Source organism: Athene noctua, chromosome 4 (genome assembly GCF_965140245.1).
Source record: "Athene noctua chromosome 4, bAthNoc1.hap1.1, whole genome shotgun sequence".
Lineage (NCBI taxonomy): Eukaryota > Metazoa > Chordata > Aves > Strigiformes > Strigidae > Athene > Athene noctua.
Genome location: NC_134040.1, coordinates 14,819,616 through 14,841,045, shown reverse-complemented (window position 1 = coordinate 14,841,045; position 21,430 = coordinate 14,819,616). Strand labels below are relative to the sequence as shown.

Here is a 21,430-nt window from a genome sequence, read left to right as displayed (position 1 = left end):
TTTGCTTGTTTTCCAGGGAAGAGGAAGAGTAAAAACAAGAAAAAAAACCTTGTTAAAATGGAGATAAGGGGGGGGTGGGGGGTGGTGGTGGAAATGAGGCTGTTAGCTCAGCCAAAAACTCTCAAAGGAAAGCTGGAATTTCTTTAAGAGAAATCTCAAAGTCTGGGAAGTCAACATTGTTTCTTCTTTGTAAGCACATCCAAACCACCTGAAAATAGTCAAGAGAGAAAAAAAATCCATGATGCAGTTACATCTGTATTTGACATACATCAATCTGAAAATCAGCAGATGATACACTTCTAGAACAACTCAGAACCCCAAATGTATGTTATCCTCCCCAAAATACCAACAGTCTGCAGCACCTTGCTTTCAACACATTGCTATCAAACTCCCCTGTCTTTCTGCTCCTGTATCAACTTTCCTTTTCTCTGGAGACTGTTTGAGGACTCCACACTTGTGCCACCGTGAAGCCAGTGTGAGGAGTCCTCACCGCATCCATGGTGGGCTTCTGTACGAACCGGTGCTCCATTCCTAGCTCCTCTTTTACCTGCCAGGCCTCAGGTGTGTATGTTATTCCAGAAACCCCCACAAATCCTGCAGCAAGTTTATTTCAGATCTTCTAAATGTAGTGATATTTTACTTTCACCTGTACTGAACACTTGAGGACTTTTTTTTTTTTTTAAATGGAAAAAGAAGTAATTGAATGTTCATATTAAAATTCTAATTAGAATATTGCTCCATATCAGAGCTCTAACAAACTTATGAGTCAAACCAAGACTCCTTATTTTCAACCATAGACCAACACAATGTTTAAGAGCTTCTGGATATCCTCACAGAACCTCCACTGACATTCACTTGAAACCTATTTCACACTTGCCATCCAACTGAGACGTGGAGAGGTGGGAAACATCGATTAGTTGCATCTTGTACTACAGAAATTAAATACTCAATTTCAAATCAGTGAGATTACATCCACATTCAAAACCGTTTAAAATGAAAAAATGAAATATACACTGGGAAACATCAAACAATCTATTAATAGTGAAAAAGAAAAGATTGAAAGGAAGCTGGATTATATTTAACCATAACTGTTTTTTTGGTTAGTTTGTTTGTTTTTTAAATGTTGGACAATATCTACGGAGATGGAATAGATTTACATTTGAGCAGATGCAGTACATCTGCTTTTCTATTGCTCTCACCACCCTCCATCAAAATGGAAGGTAGAGTCAAAATGAAAGGGTAACAAGGAACAACAAACACCTCAATACCACTACCTGATTGCTATAAAATGTCATTTTTTGGCAGACAGAAAGCTTTGATACACCACCCTGAAGTCAGGAAACCTACATTTTCAAGAAAGCCCATCATTTAAAATTCTATGCAATTATATCACACTGTAATATTTCCAACACTAAAGAACATTCTCCCAAAATTGCTGGAAATGATTCATACCTCCAATTTTCACCCATTAATTGCTTTCACTGCTGAAGCTATCGTACCGTGTTTTAATATTTGCCAGTCTGAAAAATATTTTCAAGCATAGTGGCCTGAAGTTTCAAAGACAGAGCATATAATTATGTAATTTTTCACTGAAAAATTATATCCTTTTGTCTATGGTGAAACACAAAAAATTTAATCCACTCATTACCAAAAAACACAAGGAATCAGCTCAGCATTATTTCAAGAACTAATCCTGATGACCAAAACCAGCCTCAATTAGCAAAAACAAAAATGTGAGCACTACTTGTTGAAAGTAATGATTTATAACTGATTTTTGGGAGAAGTTGCAAAACATTTATGCTTTGAAATAGCTGTTCCATAAGATTAAGAGTAAACTTTTTTGCTGATCACACATTCAAAGCATAGCTAGCATCCTAAATTACAGCATCTCCCCATTTTATTAACATTTCAATACACTTCAGAGTTCAAAGAAATTAACATGTGTGATGATTCAGAAATTCTGTTTGCTAATTGTCACTACTTAGTCCAAGTCTAGATATAGCAGAAGCTAACAAAAGTAGTACTTTTCAAATGACCAAGAACACCACACTCTATCTAACTTAACAAGCAGGATATACCATGCACACGGAAAATGAGAACTGCAGGATGCCAGGAAGAGTCACAGGTAAATTCTTCTCTGGCTACTATCTACCAAACTTCTATTTTTAAAAGGGAGAAGGAGGATAAGAATCAGAACCTTACAAGTTACTAAATTCCAGAGAAACTAGTTTTATTTTGGCCTCACTGCTAACATCTTGAAAAATATATCCCAACAGTTAAATCTCTAACAAATCACACATATTCTTTTGAGTCTGCTTATTTTTAAATTAATTTATGTCCCAAACAAAAGATTATATATTAAAAAAATATAAATACAGAGCCCAAAGCTTCTAGCAATCACAATGTATCAAAATACTCAAAATACTCAAAATAATGAGATGTTCTTGCTCTAAAATCTTTGATAAATAACTCAGAAACAGTAAAGCATAAATGCATCAAATTCACTAACCTGTAAATATGAAGTTTCATTCTCATTCTTCCATCTTCCATTTCCCTTCCTTTCTTTCCTATTTAGTTGTATTCTATCATAACCTCCATATTATTTCCTGGTTTGTTTGTTTGTTTAACCCATATTTCTGCCTCTCATGTTAGACTGTCTGTTCTCCAACCTATACCATTCTGTTTTCTTCCAGCTAAGCCTGCTCACTTTCTGTTGTCTCTCTTCTGTTCTATCTGTCCAGCTTTTCAGATGCCACAGAACCCATCACCCTGCCCCTGGCCCACCTTTCTCCTTCTTCAGATGTCATGCTAATGTAACCTATGAGAAAAGAAGGAGGCTACAGATGACAAACCTCAGCTTTCTTTTGCTTCCATATACACTCCAAACTCACATAAATTTTTATCTTTATTTGTGGCAAGATGACAAATCAAGAACTCATAGGAGGTATGAGTTTTATGCACAACTATAGTTGGGAAAGAGTTCATAGTGACCAACTACATGATAGAACAATTCCTCCAACAACTCTAAGTCAGGAAAGAACCTTCCACAACCAACCTGGAAGGAGGTGAGGACAAAGACAACATCCTCAAAATGGGAACTGCAGCCTTAGATACTTTGTACTCCTCAGCACCACATGAGGTCCAGTGAGACAAAACAGAATAAGTGACTAAGGAAAGTTGTCTCCCAAGCCAACTTTCAATCCTGCCATTCAGTTATATTCAGAAACTAATTCCCATGGAGTTAAGAATGTACTTAAAAACAAACAAACAAAGCAGGGGGGGACAACAACAGACATTTGCACAGACATTTCCTAAAATATAAGCGTTCATAACAATTCCCCCAAGGCCAACATGTACCCTCACCATTGTTACTCATGTGAGCTTTGCTAAAACCAAAAGCATCACAATGGGGAACCTTAGCATTTAATCCTATTGCATTAAAAAAGGTCAGCATTTCATTTCTCACCAAAAATCTTTAAAAAAAACCCCAAAACACTTTCCTCTGCCATTTCCTTAACCAGCCTTTTATGAGTTTCTCCTCTACTTATTAAAATTATCAACTTCTTTCCCTTCAATCTCTCAGGCTAAATTTCTTCTCTAATGAGGATGAAGGAAATGAGAAGTAAAAACAATAAATGCTTGTAATAAAAAACTAAAATTAACTATAATTTGCAGAGAGGAAGAGATAAATCTGAAATATTCTAAAGCAGTATACTGTAACTCTCCATTTGAAAAAGTATCATTTAGAATATTTTCTGCCTAGAAAATGGGGAAGGGAAACCCATGTGCATGTAAACGAGTACAAAATGCAGCACCATCGACGAACTTTAAGAAAAAAGTGACTGTTCATAACCGTACATGGGAGAAGTCAGAATTAATTGTAATGACCTCAGCTATGGGCCCAATTTATTAGAACTTACCTCTCATTAAAAGTTAAGAAGTGAACTGAAATATCACTTGCTGTCCAAAATTTGACACAGTCATTAATTTCTAATAAAGACTATAATTGGCTATACCATAAGCAGTATATATTTCCCTTGCATCCAAATATTCTCTCATGGGACTTATGTAATCATTACAGTCAAAATGATTGTATAAACTAACCTTAGTAAATCAGGTTAGAATTCTTGTAGTGCGTGTATAAAACCAAAAACATCAAAGGACACCATTTCAACCATTTCTGGCCATTTCCCTCATAGCACTGGTTAGTATCAGCTATTCAACAACAACAGAAGTAGTTCACTAGGTAAGCATGCAGTCTTTGATGCATTGCCTGTATTCTGCCATAGACTTTAATGGTACCACTCTCAGATAGGGAAGTTCTCAGAATTAAACCCCATTCTGGTCTATTTTAGACCTGACAAATACATGTGCCATCCTATAAGAAGTTAATATATCGAGCTAGGAATTTCATTATTTTTGGATATTTCTCAGTTAGCTTAGATATAATTTGGTATGTTCTGGAGACACCAACCTGAACTTGACTCAGAACCAGCAGCACAGTTATTGTTATATTCCAATAAAATGTTTTGATATTTGGCATTTTTATTTTCATATACCTTTTACTTTTAGAACAGGGATGGTGTTACTCCCTGAATCAACAGATTGGTACCTGCCTACCACGGGAGCTACTATATATCTGAAAGTAGGCAATGGAAAAGCCTGTGGACCTCCCAGTCTGCAAGCCAAGTCTTTACTTACAATATTAAAATGGTATTAAGCAAGAAAAATCCTTTGAAACATAGACCTAATAATCTGCTAATGTTTTCCAAACTTTTTTTGATTTATAAATCCTTAGAAATTTTTCAGTGAGGGTGCAGACTTGTCTTTATTAGCACCATGTACCAGCTACTGATTATATACCAGATATATATACAAAATTATATACCAGATCATTACACAATTTCAGTGGCTGAATGTTATTCTTGGTACCTCTTTGAACAATCCTGAACAGTGTGAAAAGAATTAGAAAGTATATATGTTTAGAAACACCCACTTTTAATAGTGCTATGTCAATAATTATGTCATGCTATTCAAGGTGGTCCTATACGGTCAATCTGTGGGACCAGCTACTGGTTTGGACATTCCTCACATTTTTTTAGGATTTATTAATGCAGTGACAGCGGCAAAGAATAAGCCACTGTAACACCATATACAAACACCCCCACCCCTTTTTTTCTCCTATGGGAATGCTCTAAATACCAAACTGTGCAGAGATGTGTGGGAAGATCCCACATTTGGGACCAAGGACCAAACATCAGCTCTCCACCTTGTCTAATAGCAATGCAATTTTGAATTATCCCATGGGCGGCATCCAAACAATGAGATACATTGCACTTATGCAGGTATACATGAAAAACTGATTTACTCAGTGTATGTACAATTTAAAAAAACAACCACAAAAAAAAACCCAGAAAAGCGAACCTATGTGTAGTCAGAGAAGTATACTATGAAAGTCAGGTGGCCTTGTAATTAAAAGGTTTGCTCAGAATTTATATTCAATGTAATTTGTCTGGCTTTCACAAGAACTAGTTTTGGAGACAAGTTTTACGCGAGGATTCTTCCTCCTTGTTACATATTCGTACAGAGCAGCCAAACATACTTTTGATGTGAATATTGGCCTATCATACCAATTTTTTTTGAAGAATCAGTTATCCTACAGAATCCATACACTGAAGTAATATGAGCAACAGATGTTGTAGCCTCATGAATCTGGCATCCTTATGTGTTCAACAGCTTCAAACACAGACATTTGATCATTCTGAAATTTTGCATTGAAAGACTTAGAAACATTTAACCTTTTAAATTTTCCATTCTCAAGGATATGTTTTCTGATAGGTCTGGTATTGCTTTTTAAGAATTCATGCTTCAGCACTTCATTTTTTAGCTTTTCACAAAACCTTAAAGAAGAGAATCTCCCTAGCAAAACACAAAATTTCATTCATGGCTGCAATCAAGCCCACCATGAAATTCTGCCTGACCATTAATCTATGTTGATTTCTGTTAATAGGCTGTATCAGCTCTGATTCCTTTTCTCCACCACCCTTTGAGGAGTCAGCAGTGATAAGAAGTTCTCATTCCTTCAATATTTCCAAATAACTAAGTGTATTTGACAGATGATATTCCCGATAGCTCATACTTGCCATCAAAAAGTAACAGGAAAGGCCTAAATACTAAGATTTCTTAGGACTGTCCTAAACCAGAAGTTCAAGTGCCAAATACATTCTAAAAGTGACAATTTTTTAAAATATCCAAAACTGCAGGTTTAAAACCATGGTAAAGATGCAAACACGTGTCACGGAGTGGGCCTATGTTATACACGAACTGTTTGTCACTGAGCACTTCAACTTTTGCTCTAACCTTTAAAATTCTTCAAGCACTTAGCATATTAACTCAGCTTAATCTCAAATCTGATACTATACCAAGGAACTAATGTACTGGGTTTGCATGGCAAGGGTTTGGTAGTGGGGGGCTACGGGGGTGGCTTCTGTGAGAAGCTGCTGGAAGCTTCCCCTGGGTCTGACAGAGCCAATGCCAGACGGCTCCAAGACAGACCCGCCACTGGCCAAGGCCAAGCCCATCAGTGATGGTGGTAGTGCCTCCATGGTAATGAATTTAAGAAGGTGAAAAAGTTGCTGTAGAACAGCAACTGCAGCCAAGAGAGGAGTGAGAACATGCGAGAGAAACAACTCTGCAGACAGCCAGGTCAGTGGCACAGCCCACGGTGAGGCAGCTGTGCCCTACACCCAGGGGGGTAACAGGGGAGCAGATTGCACCTGCAGCCCGGGGAGGGCCCCACGCCACAGCAGGTGGACGCCCAAAGGAGGCTGTGACCCCGTGGGCAGCCTGTGCTGGAGCAGCTCCCGGCAGGACCCATGGGGAGAGAGGAGCCCATGCTGGAGCAGGTTTGCTGGCAGGACTTGTGACCCCGAGGGGGACCCACACTGGAGCAGTCTGTGCCTGAAGGGCTGCAGCCCATGGCAGGGACCCACGCTGGGGCAGTTCATGAAGAGCTGCAGCCTGTGGGAGGGATCCCACACTGGAGCTGGGGAAGAGTGTGAGGAGACCCCCTGAGGAGGAAGGAGCAGCAGAGACAATGGGTGATGAACTGACTAAAACCCTCATCCCCCTGCACCACTGGTGGGGAGGAGGTAGAGAAAAATCAAGAGCAAAGTTAAGTCCAAGAAGGAAGAAGGCGGGGTGGGGTGGGTGGGTGTTTTCAAGACCTGGTTTTATTTATTAACCTACTCTGATTTGATTGGTAATAAAATAATTTCCCCAAGTTGAGTCTGGTTTGCCCATGACAGTAATCAGTGAACAATTTCTCCCTGACCTTATCTTAAATCACAAGCCTTTATTTGTATTTTCTCTTCCCTGTTCAACTGAGGAGGGGATTGGTAGAGCAGCTTTGGTGGGCACCTGGTGTCCAGACAGGGGCAACCCACCTCAACTATGTAAGCCTGTAAAAGTATGATGAAATGCAAACTTAACATCCCTGTATACTACATTTTAAATAGCCATATCACTGTAAAAGTCTAAGGAAAAAATAAAATTGCTGCTTCTGTTTTAATCAAGCAAAAAGCACTAACATATACATAATGAATTCTAACAGTCTTTTATAAATTGCAAGCAATGGAAAGTCTGTCACTTATTCTACGTTTCTTATAGGGAATCCCTCAACCATTTCTTACCTGGTCCTAGTCAATATCTAACTGGTGAACAGCTGGAAAGATGCCAAAACCATTCACCATACATACAGCTTTAGCCATCTTTCATTACATATCAGACAACCCAACAGTTGTACAATGCAGCTGACAGACCAAAAAAACCCAAACCAAATAAACAGTGATGGGTCAATGCTGGGGCAAAGAAAATCCTTTCAAAAGTTCATGGGCACAATATTCGTCTTTGATTTGGAAGAGCATCCATAGGCAAACAGATCAGTTTAACAGTATCACAAGTCTCTGCAACTACAATGGTTGTAACATCCCTGTGTTACCAAGTTAGTCTCAAATACAAAAACTTTCATCAGCTCCCCACAGACTGCAGCAATACAGTATACCCGAGCATAAAACAGTCATTTTTGAAAAAAAATACAAATTAACACAGAATGCTAAAATATTTTTTGTAACTCAAAACACTAAGAGAACAAAAGTATCCTCCCATCTCTAAACTGATTTCCCCGCACAATATTAATTCAAGTCAAAGCTTATATTCCACATTCTACTTCAATCCACCTCAAAGAGTCATGATAAGTTTGATTATGTAAAATAGCGCTTTATAACTATCTCCCAGGCGCAATTAAACTTTACCATAAATACAGGACCCCACTGCGCAGACACAGAGATTTCTTAGGCAAGAAAAATTAAATTCAACAGAAAAAGAGGAACTATTACAACTTTCCCATGCTTCTTCTCCAACTGCTAAGCACCTTCAATTTTCATTCTTAAAGACTACTTGGAATCTGTCTACAAAAAATGACCAAAAAAAAAAAAAGAGTGTTTCCACAGTCCTCAAGATGATACAGCAAAACTCATAGTCCTCTGGGGGGAAAAAGGAGGAAGAAAATATACTATCATATGTATGATAAAGTTACATTGCTTAATATAGTTCACCCAAGTGCTCAAACACATAAATAATGTAATACAAAACCTCCACGAGATGTGGCCACCCCAAGCAGGGCTTAGCACCCTCCCAGCCCCGCACTCCAGCTGTGCTGCCACCTGTTTGGACAGGGGCTGGCTGCTTCTTCCACAGCTTGGACCACAAGCACCTTCAGCACCACTCTACCTGTAAGAAGCTAGGCAAACCCACCCAGAATATACCACTGAAAGGAGTAGGCCTGTGTGCAGACTCTGCATCAAGTATTTCAGTATTTCCATATTTGCATGTCAAATGGATATCTTAAACTAAGGACTTTATAATTGCCTAGTCTGGAGAGGAGGAGGCTGAGGGCAGACCTCATTGCTCTCCACAGCTTCCTGAGAGGAGGAAGTGCAGAGGGAGGTGCTGAGCTCTTCTCCCAGGTATCCAGCCACAGGACACATGGGAATGGATAAAAACTGCACCAGGGGAGATTTAGGCTGGACCTTAGGAAGCATTTCTTTACCTCTCTGTGCTCAAATACTGGACCAGGTTTCCTAGAGAGGTGGTTGATACCCCAACCCTGGCAGTGTTTAATAGGCATTTGAACAATACCCTTAATAACATGCTTTAACTTTTGCTCAGCCCTGAACTGGACAGGCAGTTGGACTGGATGATCATTGTAGGCCCCTTCCAGTAGAAACTATTCTAGTCTGCAATGAAATAAGGCATAATGAAAGTAGTGACTAGGTGTAGGTTATTCAGGGTCTCCACTGTTATCCTATATGGAATCTGACCAGTATCTTTCACAACAAGTTTTAAAGACAACACTAGTTAACCGTTTGCTATGTTCCTCAGATTAAACAATAAACAAAAAACTCGCACGTAGATATGGAAGAATTCACTAGCCTTGGGGGAGCTTTTAAATAAAAAGAAATATGTTAAAGAATTAATGCATCTATCAAAGGTTACATTTGCAAGCTAAGTTGCACAGCCTTGGCCGAAGTAGCTAAATTTTTAATTGTGAGGCTACAACAAAGTATGTGTCAAACCCTCTTTCAAATAATCAAACCAAACTGTATTTGGCTGAAACAAGCAATTAAAATAATAATTTACTGTACTACAAAGCTGCTTATTCTAGCTGCAGTTTCACTGTTTTATCCACACATTAAAATAGTGGTCTCTGCTCTGGCAAGTTGTTGGCACACTGTCACAAATGTAACTGAGTTACAGGAGCAGAGCAAAGCCAATCCATCTCACTCCTACTCACTGATGAGCATGTTGATAGAAATCATGTTCAGATGTGCTTCAGCAACACATTTTTAGCCTTGGCTTCTTCTTCTCTAAAGTCGCTGTTTATCTAAGTACCATCAACTAAACCCCTTCTCCCCCCTCAGACAGACCATTTGGCTCATCCACTTTGGCATTAGCTGTTTACTTGAAGCTCTTGGAATTAAACAAGATACTTTCATCCGCATCTTTACCCTTCTTTCTGTTGCCTGGACAGTGCCCCAAGGAAACTCAGAAAAAGACGCGGAGCTCAGGGAGAAGACTGGGGCCAGAGGGAAATAACGGCTGTGAACAGGGGGAAACAAAGCACTATGGCAGGAAGAAAAGGACACCGCTATACCACGCCATCACTGCACAGGACTATGGCTGGGCAATGAGAAGATGAAAGTGAGGCTAGGCATGAGTATGAACAGAACATAGTAAAGAAAACCAAAACTGGGAGGAGGAAAAAATAAGGAAGAGTTGATGCTAAGAAAAAGAAAATATTTATACTAGGAGGGAGGAAGAAATGGGTGTGAGCATAGTCTGAGGATATATATTATTTGGAATACAGACACTGAAACCAAGAAGGAAGAACCAAAGTGCAGACAGAGACAGTACTGGAGGGAACGGGACAGAAGGTAAAAAGATTCAGAGGGAATGAACAGAAGGGCTGTGGCTAGAAGACTATCTAGAATGGAAGCTAAAAATCTCAGATTTCTTCTTGCTTCCTCTGCTACTGCAAATAACCGAAACACTTTGGCAAAGCATCCTAACACTATCTAGTGCTAAACCCTTAGAGGGTAACAACCTGCCCTCTGCATCAACTGAAATGCTAGAGTTCTGAATGGCAGAACATTGTTGACGATGCAGATAAATGTCAACATGATGCCCTGTGATAGAATTTCAATCTTTCTTAGAATTCTAGGAATTTACACACAAATTATGTTAAAAATTAAAAACGCTGCCCTGTCCTGGGGTAAGGCTGAAGGAGCCTGTTCTTTCCAACACTGCAGAATATGAAATATCTTTAGTTAAAAATCAGGAGATGCAACAGGTGGAAAAAAGGTAGATCTTGTGGACCAAGATGTGGAATGTAGTTTTATGGACTGGTCTGATCGTTGCAGATAGATCCCTACCATAGAGCTCACAGTTGACAAGTAAACTTAAACCAACTTTTTGCAATGCTTAATAACGATATGCTAATTTAACAGGCACCCAGCTTGACACACTCTTCTTAGGCCTCAAAGCAATCACTGAGCTACTGAACGTCAAACACCAAGGGTAATAAAACACATTAGTTTTTAAGTCTCAGAACTCGGAAAAGTAGTTAGCACAGAAATGTGACATTAATATCTGTGCTCGAAAACCAAATTATTTGTAAGTTAGAAAATGTCAGGAAAAGGTTACTTGTGCATTCTTAAGCCCTAAACTTGCATATGCTTTTTGCAAGCCTGTCTCCTCAGAGAGCCTCCTGGGCAGTCTTTTTCTCTTTATTTTTTTTTTTTTAAATGGTCCAGTATCTTATTAAATGTGTTATTCAAACCCTGCTTTGGTATCAGACTTTCTTCTCTGCCTTCTACTCAGTACTGAGGAAAATAATCTGCAACAAATCTGTTTTTACAGCATGACCGTGGAGTGAGAGCTATTACTAATGCTGGTCAGCCTTCAGACCTGTAATTCCTTAACTTCTCAGTGCTTGTCTTTTCAAGTCTTAAAACGTTCCAATTACCTTCGTACATTTAATTTGTATAGAACTGTGGCACTTTACAGCCATAGCGTGTGACAAGGAAGAACAACAGAACTAAAGACAGCATATACAGCGCAACATTACGAACGCTTATGCTCGTGTTTGCCACGGAAGCGCTCTCTTACGTGGCAACCGGCGTGAGGAAATACTCGTGTGAGCGCCCGCGGCACAGGCCGCAGGGAAGCCGGTTCTGCACGGCGCCAGGCCTGGCAGGAAGGGGCCGCGGGCAGCGGAGCCCCCGGGGACGGCCCTGCGAGCCCCTGCCGCGGAGCGGGCCCCCGCCCGGGCGGAGCCGCGCCGGGGGGAAAGGCGGGCGACGGGCGGGCTCGGAGCCTTCCCCAGCCGCCACATCAGCCGCCGGGCTCCCGGCTCTCACGCCGCGCTCCCGCCCTCCCAGCCCACATCCGTGTGGGAAAGAGCTGCCCCGGGGTTGCTTGCGGGCGACTCCGGGGGCCGCTCGCTCGTCCCGGGCCCCCGGGGAAGAGCCGGACGCGGCGGCCCGTTCCGAGGCGGGGGTGAAGGGGGCGGGCTGCCCGCGGCGGCGCCCGGGCGGAGCCGCCGAGGGGGCGCCGTCAAGCGCCGTCGGGCCCGGCCGCCGCTCGCCCTCCCCCCGCCCGGGGCCCGGCCGCCGCTGCACTCACCACCTCCCGCGCCCGCCCGGTGAAGTCGCTCTTGGAGCGGGCGGCGCTTCGCTTGAGCAGCTCATCCCTGGCGCTGTCCCCCGCCGCCACCCCCAGCGCCTTGTTCCGGGTCTTCACCGTCTTGACGCTGGCCTTGAAGAGCAGGGTGATGTCCACGGCCATGGCGGCCCGCCCCTCAGCCGCCGGCCGGTGCCGCCGCGCACTCTTCCCCGCGCAACGCGGCCCCGCGCGGCGCGTTCCGCCCGCGCAGGGGTGTGGGAGGGCGCCGGGCAGGCCGCGGCCCCGCGCTGCCTCCTCTGCGCTCCCAGTTTAATCCACTGCGGGGCCAAGCTCCGGCCCCCGCGGAGCCCGGGGGAAGCGGTTGCCGTCTGCCCCCGCAGCTCGGCTCGGCTCGGCTCAGCTCAGCCTGGCTCGGCTCGGCTCAGCTCGGCGCTGCTGAAACCAGCGCCTGCCGGCGGGAGTGCTGAGGCAGGGCTATACGAGCCCCCCCCCCCCCCCCCGTAGCAGCTTTGCGGAATAAAAGTTATGTTCCAACAAAACTTTGAGGTCTAGACCACCCCTATGGCGCGGCGGCAGGTGTCGCCAGGTGGTGCTGTTACACGCCCTCTCCCACATTTTTAGCTTGGCGACCTAGTCATGGAAAGCAGCTTAATTAGAGTTGACTAATACACGTTAGCACATCCGCACTGGGGTCTGGGAGTGGCGAGATTCCCCTCGGCCGTGGTCACTCGTGTATGTCTCCTGACCACGTACCCGGAGCTGGATGGGTGGAGCAACTCCTTACACCTGGAGGGTGCGGCGCTGCTTTCTTCCCCACCAGGAAGCTGGCCTCGGAGGTCCTCCGGCCCGCGGCCACCCGACCCTGGGACAGCATCACCCTGGTACCTGGAAGATTTATCGCACAGTCAGTTGCAACACAGCGCTGTCTGTAACCTGATTCTGAAGAAAGCTTTGTGAAATGACCCTTGGTTTTGAGGCAGCTTTATTACCGTGTTCTGTGCAGCAGACTAGTGAAATTGCATAGCACAGAGGGGAAAACTTTTGACCAAATAACCAGTGGTGGTATTATATATATATATATATATATATATATATGGTGCATAATGTGCTGGGATCCAGCAGATACCATGTCGTTTTTAACTGTGCTGTCACTGACCAGAGCACGTTCCCTGAGACAGTCGCCAAAGAACACAATTTCAAAATCCTGCCTCTCCCCGGCAGACTGGAACTTAATCAACCACAACTATTTTTCTCATTTAGTCCAGGCTTTCTTCCCTTGTTGATTGCTACTCTGCTTTCAGTTCAATTCTCATCAATTCAGCCTTAGCTATAGACTAGTGTTCCCTCATACTGTGATTAGTATTCATTCATACTTCGTTATTGTTCTATTTTAAATTGTGTTTTTCTTGTGGTACAGATATGTATTTCTAATTAAAGGAACAGACTGTTTTAAGTCCCTGTCCTCGGTGCTGGATTTACCATGAAAATATATTTAAGGTCTTTAAAAAGTGGTCAACAAAGGAGATAAAACTTTTAATTCCAGCAATGCTAGAAGTATTTGAACCTCAAGTCAAACGCCTTCGCTCTTTCCAGATTAAGAAATTCACTATAAAGATACTTCAGCAAAGGACATATTTAATAAAGCTCTGTGGAATTTACACATAGTAAGTCAGATACTTTTAGGTATGTTTCCTAAAATTGGTTGTTTTCTTTTTCTTTGTGTTAACAAAACCAAAGTAAGTACACTTCATAAAATTTCAGGAATGTCTTGATCACACTGACACCCTCAGACTGAAACTCCCTGAAGACCCTTCTGAGACGTGTTCACCAATGCTACATGTTAGGGTAGTTTCATATGCTGTGGTTCTGCCATCCTTACGGTAACTAATGCCTCACTCCACAAACACGGTATTTCACAGGCACTTGCACAGGTAACTTCTTGCCAATAGAAATAAGAAAATCACAGCTTGGCCCATGATGGTATGCTCCTGAAAATGTAGGTGATAGAATCAATCTCTGGGTTTGTGCATATTCAGCTTTATAGCTTATACCAACATTTAATGAAGCTAATATTTATGCTCCCTTGAAGTATTCCCATTTAAGTGGGCATTAGATAAGAATCTAAAGATTTTTTTTTCTATTAGAGTGCTGCTTTTTTACATTTAAACTGTAGAAATATGAAAGTTATTTTGAAATTCTAAATGTCACCTTCCCTTCCTGCTTTTAGAAAAAAACAATTTATTAGTGCCTATGTGATGTTATAGTTTACTCATTTCCTAATGAAATTTTAAGTACTTTAAAATAACTAGAATAATCTAAACATTTTGGGGTGAAAAAAACTACAGTTCATGAAAGTGAAGTAAATTTTAACAGACATACTATAGTTTACCTCCTAACTTTGTAAAGATGTATACACACTAAACCACTGCGAATACTGTGAATACTTGCACTGAGGTCAGTGGAACCACACATGGCACATACAGTTAAGCACATAGCCCTTTTAGTGGATCGGGACCTTATCTTAAAATTCTTTGGGAACAAGATCGTGTCTTTATTGCTACTTTAACTTATTTATTTGTTCTTTATGTATGTGACCAGTTGTCATGGAACAAATACCCCAGAACAGTAACAGTAATATTACACAATCAATTCTGAACTTCAACAGTCTTAAAACTTCCATTCAGGCATGAGGAAATAAACAGAGACACATTTTAAAAGAAACACAGTATTAAAATTCCATATAGCTGATCTCATCTGTCAGAAATGGACTAAACAGTTAATCTGGCAAGGGAAAAAGTTAAAGTAGCTTTTTAATGTGAAAAAAGGTTGCTCAGATGGTCTAACTCATTAGGTATATAATACCCAGGGCCTCTGCTCTGGAGATAAATAGATAGCTTTGAAGATTGCAACTGCTTTAAAATCAGTTGCTAAGAACCAGTGCCCAGAGCTTTTATTTGAACTTGATCCTAGCTTCCTGTATACAGTAACTGCATCTACTCAGTAGTTATTTGCACTTCCACGGCCACCTTGTTTTGAAAGTTTAAAGCTTACTTTGGAGCAGATAGGTTTCAATAGTACATGCTGGAGCTTCCTGTAATTGCTAAAAAGACTAACCTTGAAATTTAAGATATTAAGGTTGGAGTAAAATTCCAAAACACACACAAAGGACTACAGTCCCACCACAAGCAATGCAGGTAAATCTGTAAGAATGCATGCACTGTGCACTGAGTCATGCCTCAGCTGGAGCATGTGTAGAAGAGGAGGAATTAGGAGTTTGCAAACTACAAGTTTTGTGTACGGTGTGGGGACAGCATGCTGGTCATCACGTCTTGGTGTACCTGCTTAATAGGCATGTCCAGTAAAATGTCCTGGGCAAACCTGCCAGTGAAAAGGAGTCAGTGTTTTCCTGTGATTATCAATCAATGTGCTCATTAAAAAGGGACTGCTGGACTTCACCTCCATTCAGAGACAGGTAACTCTGCAAACTGTATTTTACTTTTGTGTGAGAGGTAAACAAAAGCTCCTGAATGTCTTCTCTTCCATGCACTCCAGCAAAAAAGGTCCTAATTTGGCACAGACAATAGAAAAAACTACATGTGGTCCATTTTATATTGTTTTCTGGCATATAACCAGTGACTTACTTTATGCGATGGCAGTGTTGCAAACTGATCAAAATATCAAAGAGAGCAATTTGCTTACAGTGCACACTTGTAATCAAGACAAATCAAAAGGGGAGAAGCTGTATTTGATGACTTTTAAAACTTTTAAGCCAATAGCATGCGTAATTATTGGCTTAAACTCAAAAGTAAATACAACAACTTTATGGATGGGTAAAGAAATCTTCTTTGGCATTTAAAAGTAAGATTAGAAGACAATACAACCTGTGTACTGTGTACAATGAAACAAAGTTTTGTGGAAAGAATGAATATGAATTGCATAGCTGTAAGCAACTTGTATTATCTATGGAAACAAATATCGACTGCTAGAAACCAGTTCAATTGGCAGTAACATCAAGATTCTCTTATCCCTCTAGAAACTAGACCATCACACCAAAATATACACCAAAAATAATTAAAAACATAGAAAACCCTCAGGAAAGATATATTTTTGTCTTAAAATGTATCTGTATATATGATGTCTAACAAAAGAAATTAAGGGAAAAAATGGTAACTTGATTTTCCAATTGTTCAGAAGCATAATTAATTAAATCTTAACAAGCTATATGCTATCCAAACTACATCATCAAAGTGTGTATGTGTGTGTTCAGTGCAATTAATTTTGAACTTGCAGATCCATGCTTATCCTACAAGGTTTTTAATCTTATAGTACAGTGGATATTAAGTGTTTTTGGCCTTGTCACTACTGCTTCTTGACTGATCCAACAGCAGCAGTAGTTACAACAAATGTATTTGTGCAAGTAATAACTCCACTGCTAGTATTCTAAACAGATTATCATCCAACTTGGATAGCATCTGACTAGTGAATCCAAAGCAGGGATAGCTAAGAGGAAGCCTAGAATCCAAGCCTTAGGTCAGATTCCCCAAAGGTGGTTAGGAGCCCAACTCTAAGGAGATCTGAATCTCATTCAAAGTATTTATAGATCACTCAATTTCAGTGAGTTTTGTGTGTCAGGGCTCACCAACAGCCTTGACTGTCTCTGACCAGCCTCCTATGGGGCCTCCCTCATGACCTCCCTGTGGGCTGATGTCATGGATACCTGATGCCCGGGGCTGGGGTGCCCCTGGCTGCCCAGCTCCCCTCACTCTGGGGCAGCAGGATAGGCTCCACTGGTGAGGCCCTGCTCTGCTGGCTGTGGTGTTGCAAGGAGCTCCCTGTCCCTGAGAAAGCAGCTGGTGCTCACTCTGCCCTGACTCTGGGCACCTAAATATCATCATTATGACTGTCATGATTAGAACAAATAAGTCCAGTAATACCTATGGCAGTCATTTTCCACAACCAGCATATACACCTGGAAAAAAGTCAATAGAGACACTGTTCTTTTCCTTAAATTTTGCTGAAGAGATCTTAGCTTGTTCAAAGTCTCTCTCCTTTGAGAACTTCCCATATCCTTCTAGACTTTTGCAGACTGGATGATTTCTTCTATGAAGCTCTGCAGGAAAAGAATACAGCTGTCACTTACACAGAGAAGTTCAGTCTGCTGAATTCTGTAGTGACACTACTGCAGAGACTGAGTCAACTCAGACTGCAGAGTCAAACTGGTCTCAGTTCTTCAACAACATCACTCAACATTTGTCTAAGAAGTTGGAATAGAAGTTTGGCCTCTACATATATAAGCAAGGCCATGCATTGTCTGTCAGGCAAAAAGAAAGGGCAATAAAAATGGAGGTATTTTTTCAATATCAAAAAATACACACTCAATAACAATAAGCATTGTTTCTCATGTGCTTGGACAATCATAGTAGATAGTCAATGAAACAGCGGGATTACCTTCTAATTTTCATCACCAAAGTAGTTTTTGAGAGCAGCCACTAAAATATTAGCAAGATAATACAGGAAGGCTTGTACTCTCACTACCCCAAGCTGTTAATTTTTGTGTGCCTTGAAAATGTTACATTTTGGTCTCCAGGCGTAGCATGCACATTAGATGTATTTTTAAGAAAAACATTTAGTGCATGAAAAATGTATTCAGACCTTTTGAAACCACTGATTTTGGAAATCCTGAAAAAAATTGTTGAGCATATACTCAGACTGCTAGACCCGCAACCTGCATGTTCCATAGTTTAACATACTGCTATCTGAAGAGCTTCTTTATTGGACAAATTATAGCAGTTAGAAGAATAGGAATTTAAGAAAGAGAAAAGAAATATAATTAGCTTAGAGTAAAGATAAAAAGTGGAAGAAGAGATGCAGATAAGGTCTATACGAACTCAAATCTTAAAATAAATTCAAGCTGGGGGAAAATGTAATGCAAATAAAATTAAGAGCTTGTAAAACTAATACAAGACTGGAAGATGTTAGGGCAGAGCACAGACAACTCCATGTAGCTGAATTTTAAGAATTTTGAAAATATACATGGCAATAACCCATTTGAGACAAAGCAAGCCCTCTGAACACTCCCTAAATGGATGGATGTTAAGAGGCAACTTCGGTTAAGGCAGGAATGTCCAGATGTTTTAGGCAGAGCTTAGTTTAGTGCCTAGTACATTCACAACCTAGTTTGCTGCTCACAAGCTTCCCTGAGTGAACAAATCGTTATAAATTGAGCAGCAGCCAACAGAGAGGAATCTCAGTGCAGAGTTCTTACAAGTATAATTTAGTATAGGGAGTGAAAAGAATGAATATTCCTAACAACTACATATGTGGCTGTCAGCCCATGTGGCCTTTTGAAATGCGATACAATGAGCACAAACCAGATAGGCCTGGATTTTGCACACCACTGCCCACCATATTGGATGCAAGAGGATTTGGCTTGAAAATATATATGCAATAAATATTATATATTGTATATGAGGGATGCTTACATTGTCCTACAGGCTCTGAATTACTGGCAGTGAGCAGAGCTAAATGTATATATGCAAGAGATCCTTTAGAAATTCCCCAAGAAAAATAATGTTGATACACCCACCATGAAAAGAGTAGGAGTTTGAAAAGAAACACTTTTCAGGAACCACCCTACTATGAAGACTGAAAAGCAGCACAGACAGAGCAGCTTCCCATAACATAGTGCGGATTCAATTTCTTTCTCAAGCTTCATGGGTTCAGGAGTGAAACCAGCCTAGTTTCTCCCTAAAATTCCAATCCGTTAATAAAAATGGAGAATAAAAAAATTTGTTAGAAAATATTAAGATGAACTTCAGTCATGGAACACAGTACAGAGCATACTAATGTCTTGCATTAAAGAGGAACTTTATTTAAATGTGATTTTCCATTGATTCCATGTTAACAACATGCAGAAGTGATGGTGAGATGGCCCTTACAGGGGGATGGGTAGAATAAAAATTCAAAAAGGGTAGAAAAATTAAAATGTAAAAATAACCTATTTAAAGAATTATTTTAAAGGAGAGAGGAGAGGAAAAGGAAAGATCTTCTCTGAAGTTATTTACAGACAATGGTATAAGAAAGAGAATTGTGAAATATGGACCATTTTTGTTCAGTTTTTCTCATAAGAAACTCAAATTCTGGCATGTAACTAACAAACCATGATGGTTGGATGAGCACTGAATTTATGAGTGCTTTAAAAGCAAAAGGGGAAAAATCAACCCAGGATTTTCATTCTGTTTCATTTGATGTTAATTGCAGTGACCAACTGATATGTCAGAGAAACAATATCTTTCTTAATCCCCACATTTATAGGGTCAGAAATAACAATAAGCCAAATCAAAGACATTTCCGTTGTTGGGATTTGAATCGGGCCCAGCATACGTCACCAGAGATCCTGCAAAGTCTTTGCCAAACCCACAAAGGACTGGAGTAATTCCATACCTCCATTTTGACATTTCTGAGGTTAGGCAATGGCTCACTATCTACTGAATATCATGCAGATTAGCAGCACAGTGGCTTGTCATAGTGGCTTTCCCAATAAATAAAGCACCAGCAAAGACACCAAATTAATTGACATTGCAGTACTCTTTAAGTTCTCTTTAGTTCTATTGCTTATGACTTCAAGCTTATGTATGTTCTCACAATATTTGCCTAGTATTATTACAGCTAAGCTCCCTGAACTTTTTCATGGCCCACTTGCACAAAGCACTAGTGTTCGTGCAAGGGAAGGGATGGGAATAAACAGCTTGGGGAAGAAAGGGTAGAAAGGGACTGCAACAGCCCCATCTTGTATTTGTTTATTCTGTCAGTGAACAGACCCAAAAATCAAAACGGCAGAAATAAACCAGGAGGATTAGTTTTACAGAGAATAATTTTATTCTTATTTGCATCAGCTCAATTTAGTAACTCCACAAAGCCAATGGAAGAGGCATAGAAAATATAGTGTCTGACTATTCTTGCTTATCTTGGTAGAATCAGGAGTTAAACTTGATGTAAATAGGTGTTAGAGCACTTATGGCACTCTGTAGAGATCCCTGAGCTGGCTCCAAGCAGGCTAGCATGTCCATAACTACTGGATTCAGTGCCCTGAATGCTTTCTGCCAGGGTGTAATCATATCCCCTTAGCCTTTCAGCTTAGACTTGTACAAAGGCATTATTATTGCTATACAGAATGTACCTTACCTGATAGGGTCTCAGAGCCAACTTGTTCTTTTCATGTTGATGGCTGATAGTCAGTGTCCCTGCTTTCCTGGTCATCTGTGTTTTCCAACTGGTGAACCTCCAATTTAGAGCAGAAATTCTTCTTGTTAGTCCCTAAGAGGAAAAGAAGGAAAGTATTGATACTTCTTAACTCTAAATAATCTCAAAGTTGGTACACAGTCTCAACTCATTCTCTAGCCACCTCTACAGCCTTTAGCCCTTTTAGCAAAATGCACTTCATTCTAAGGGAGGGACATCTGTGGTGGGTGAGATGCATCTTCTTTCAGTGCCTATTTTCACAATCTGGTTTGGTCTAGACTTTCAGTTTAGACTGGGCATCTAGTTTTGAGGCAGATGATTTTAGGTTAGTTGAGTGCAATCTTTCTTATCATGGTACTTCCTGTGATAAAAATGGAATATACCAAAATGAAATAATTCAATACTTCCTTGAGAACACTGGAGGGAGCTCACAGAAAGAAACAGGAAAAAAAGGAAAAGGTGGCAAGAAAGACAAGTTGTTCCAGTTATGTGAAAAGTTATGTGAATATTTACACCTATAGATTGTGTTTCATTTCAATCCATGTACACATGTAGGAAAGAGGTATTTTTGTTTGTATTAAATGCTGGTAATTTTTCCTTGTATTTGTATCCTGGCATCATTGTAATTTTCTATTTTGAACACGTATACTTAGAAAACACACAAACCAGGCCTTTTCTTTTTCATTTAAACTGATGTTTATATGAGTTCTCTTGTTTCTGTTCACTTGGCTTCATAGTCTGCAGTCTGATATTTAATCTAAAATGAGGGAAAGGGACTTTGGCAAACTGTAGTTATACATCCCCTAGGAAAATACCATCATCTTCAGTGAACACAATATAACAAGGAGGTGTCCTATTACATAATTGAGAATGCATTGTCTTTTATATGCATTCTGGTTCACTTTTCACACTAAATTAATCTTAATAAGCATCTGCTTTGAGTAAA

The 21,430-nt window shown here is 40.6% G+C and overlaps 1 protein-coding gene across 1 annotated transcript in view; it reads right to left on the bottom strand.

The window, feature by feature from the left end:
• STX18 (syntaxin 18) overlaps positions 1-12,548 on the bottom strand; it is a 69,525-nt gene extending 56,977 nt beyond the window's left edge. The window contains exon 1 of the mRNA XM_074904513.1: positions 12,244-12,548. Within this exon, the coding sequence (XP_074760614.1) occupies positions 12,244-12,405 (162 nt within the window). The 5' untranslated portion in view covers positions 12,406-12,548. The remainder of the gene's footprint in view (positions 1-12,243) is intronic.
• Between the last annotated feature and the right edge of the window lie 8,882 nt (positions 12,549-21,430).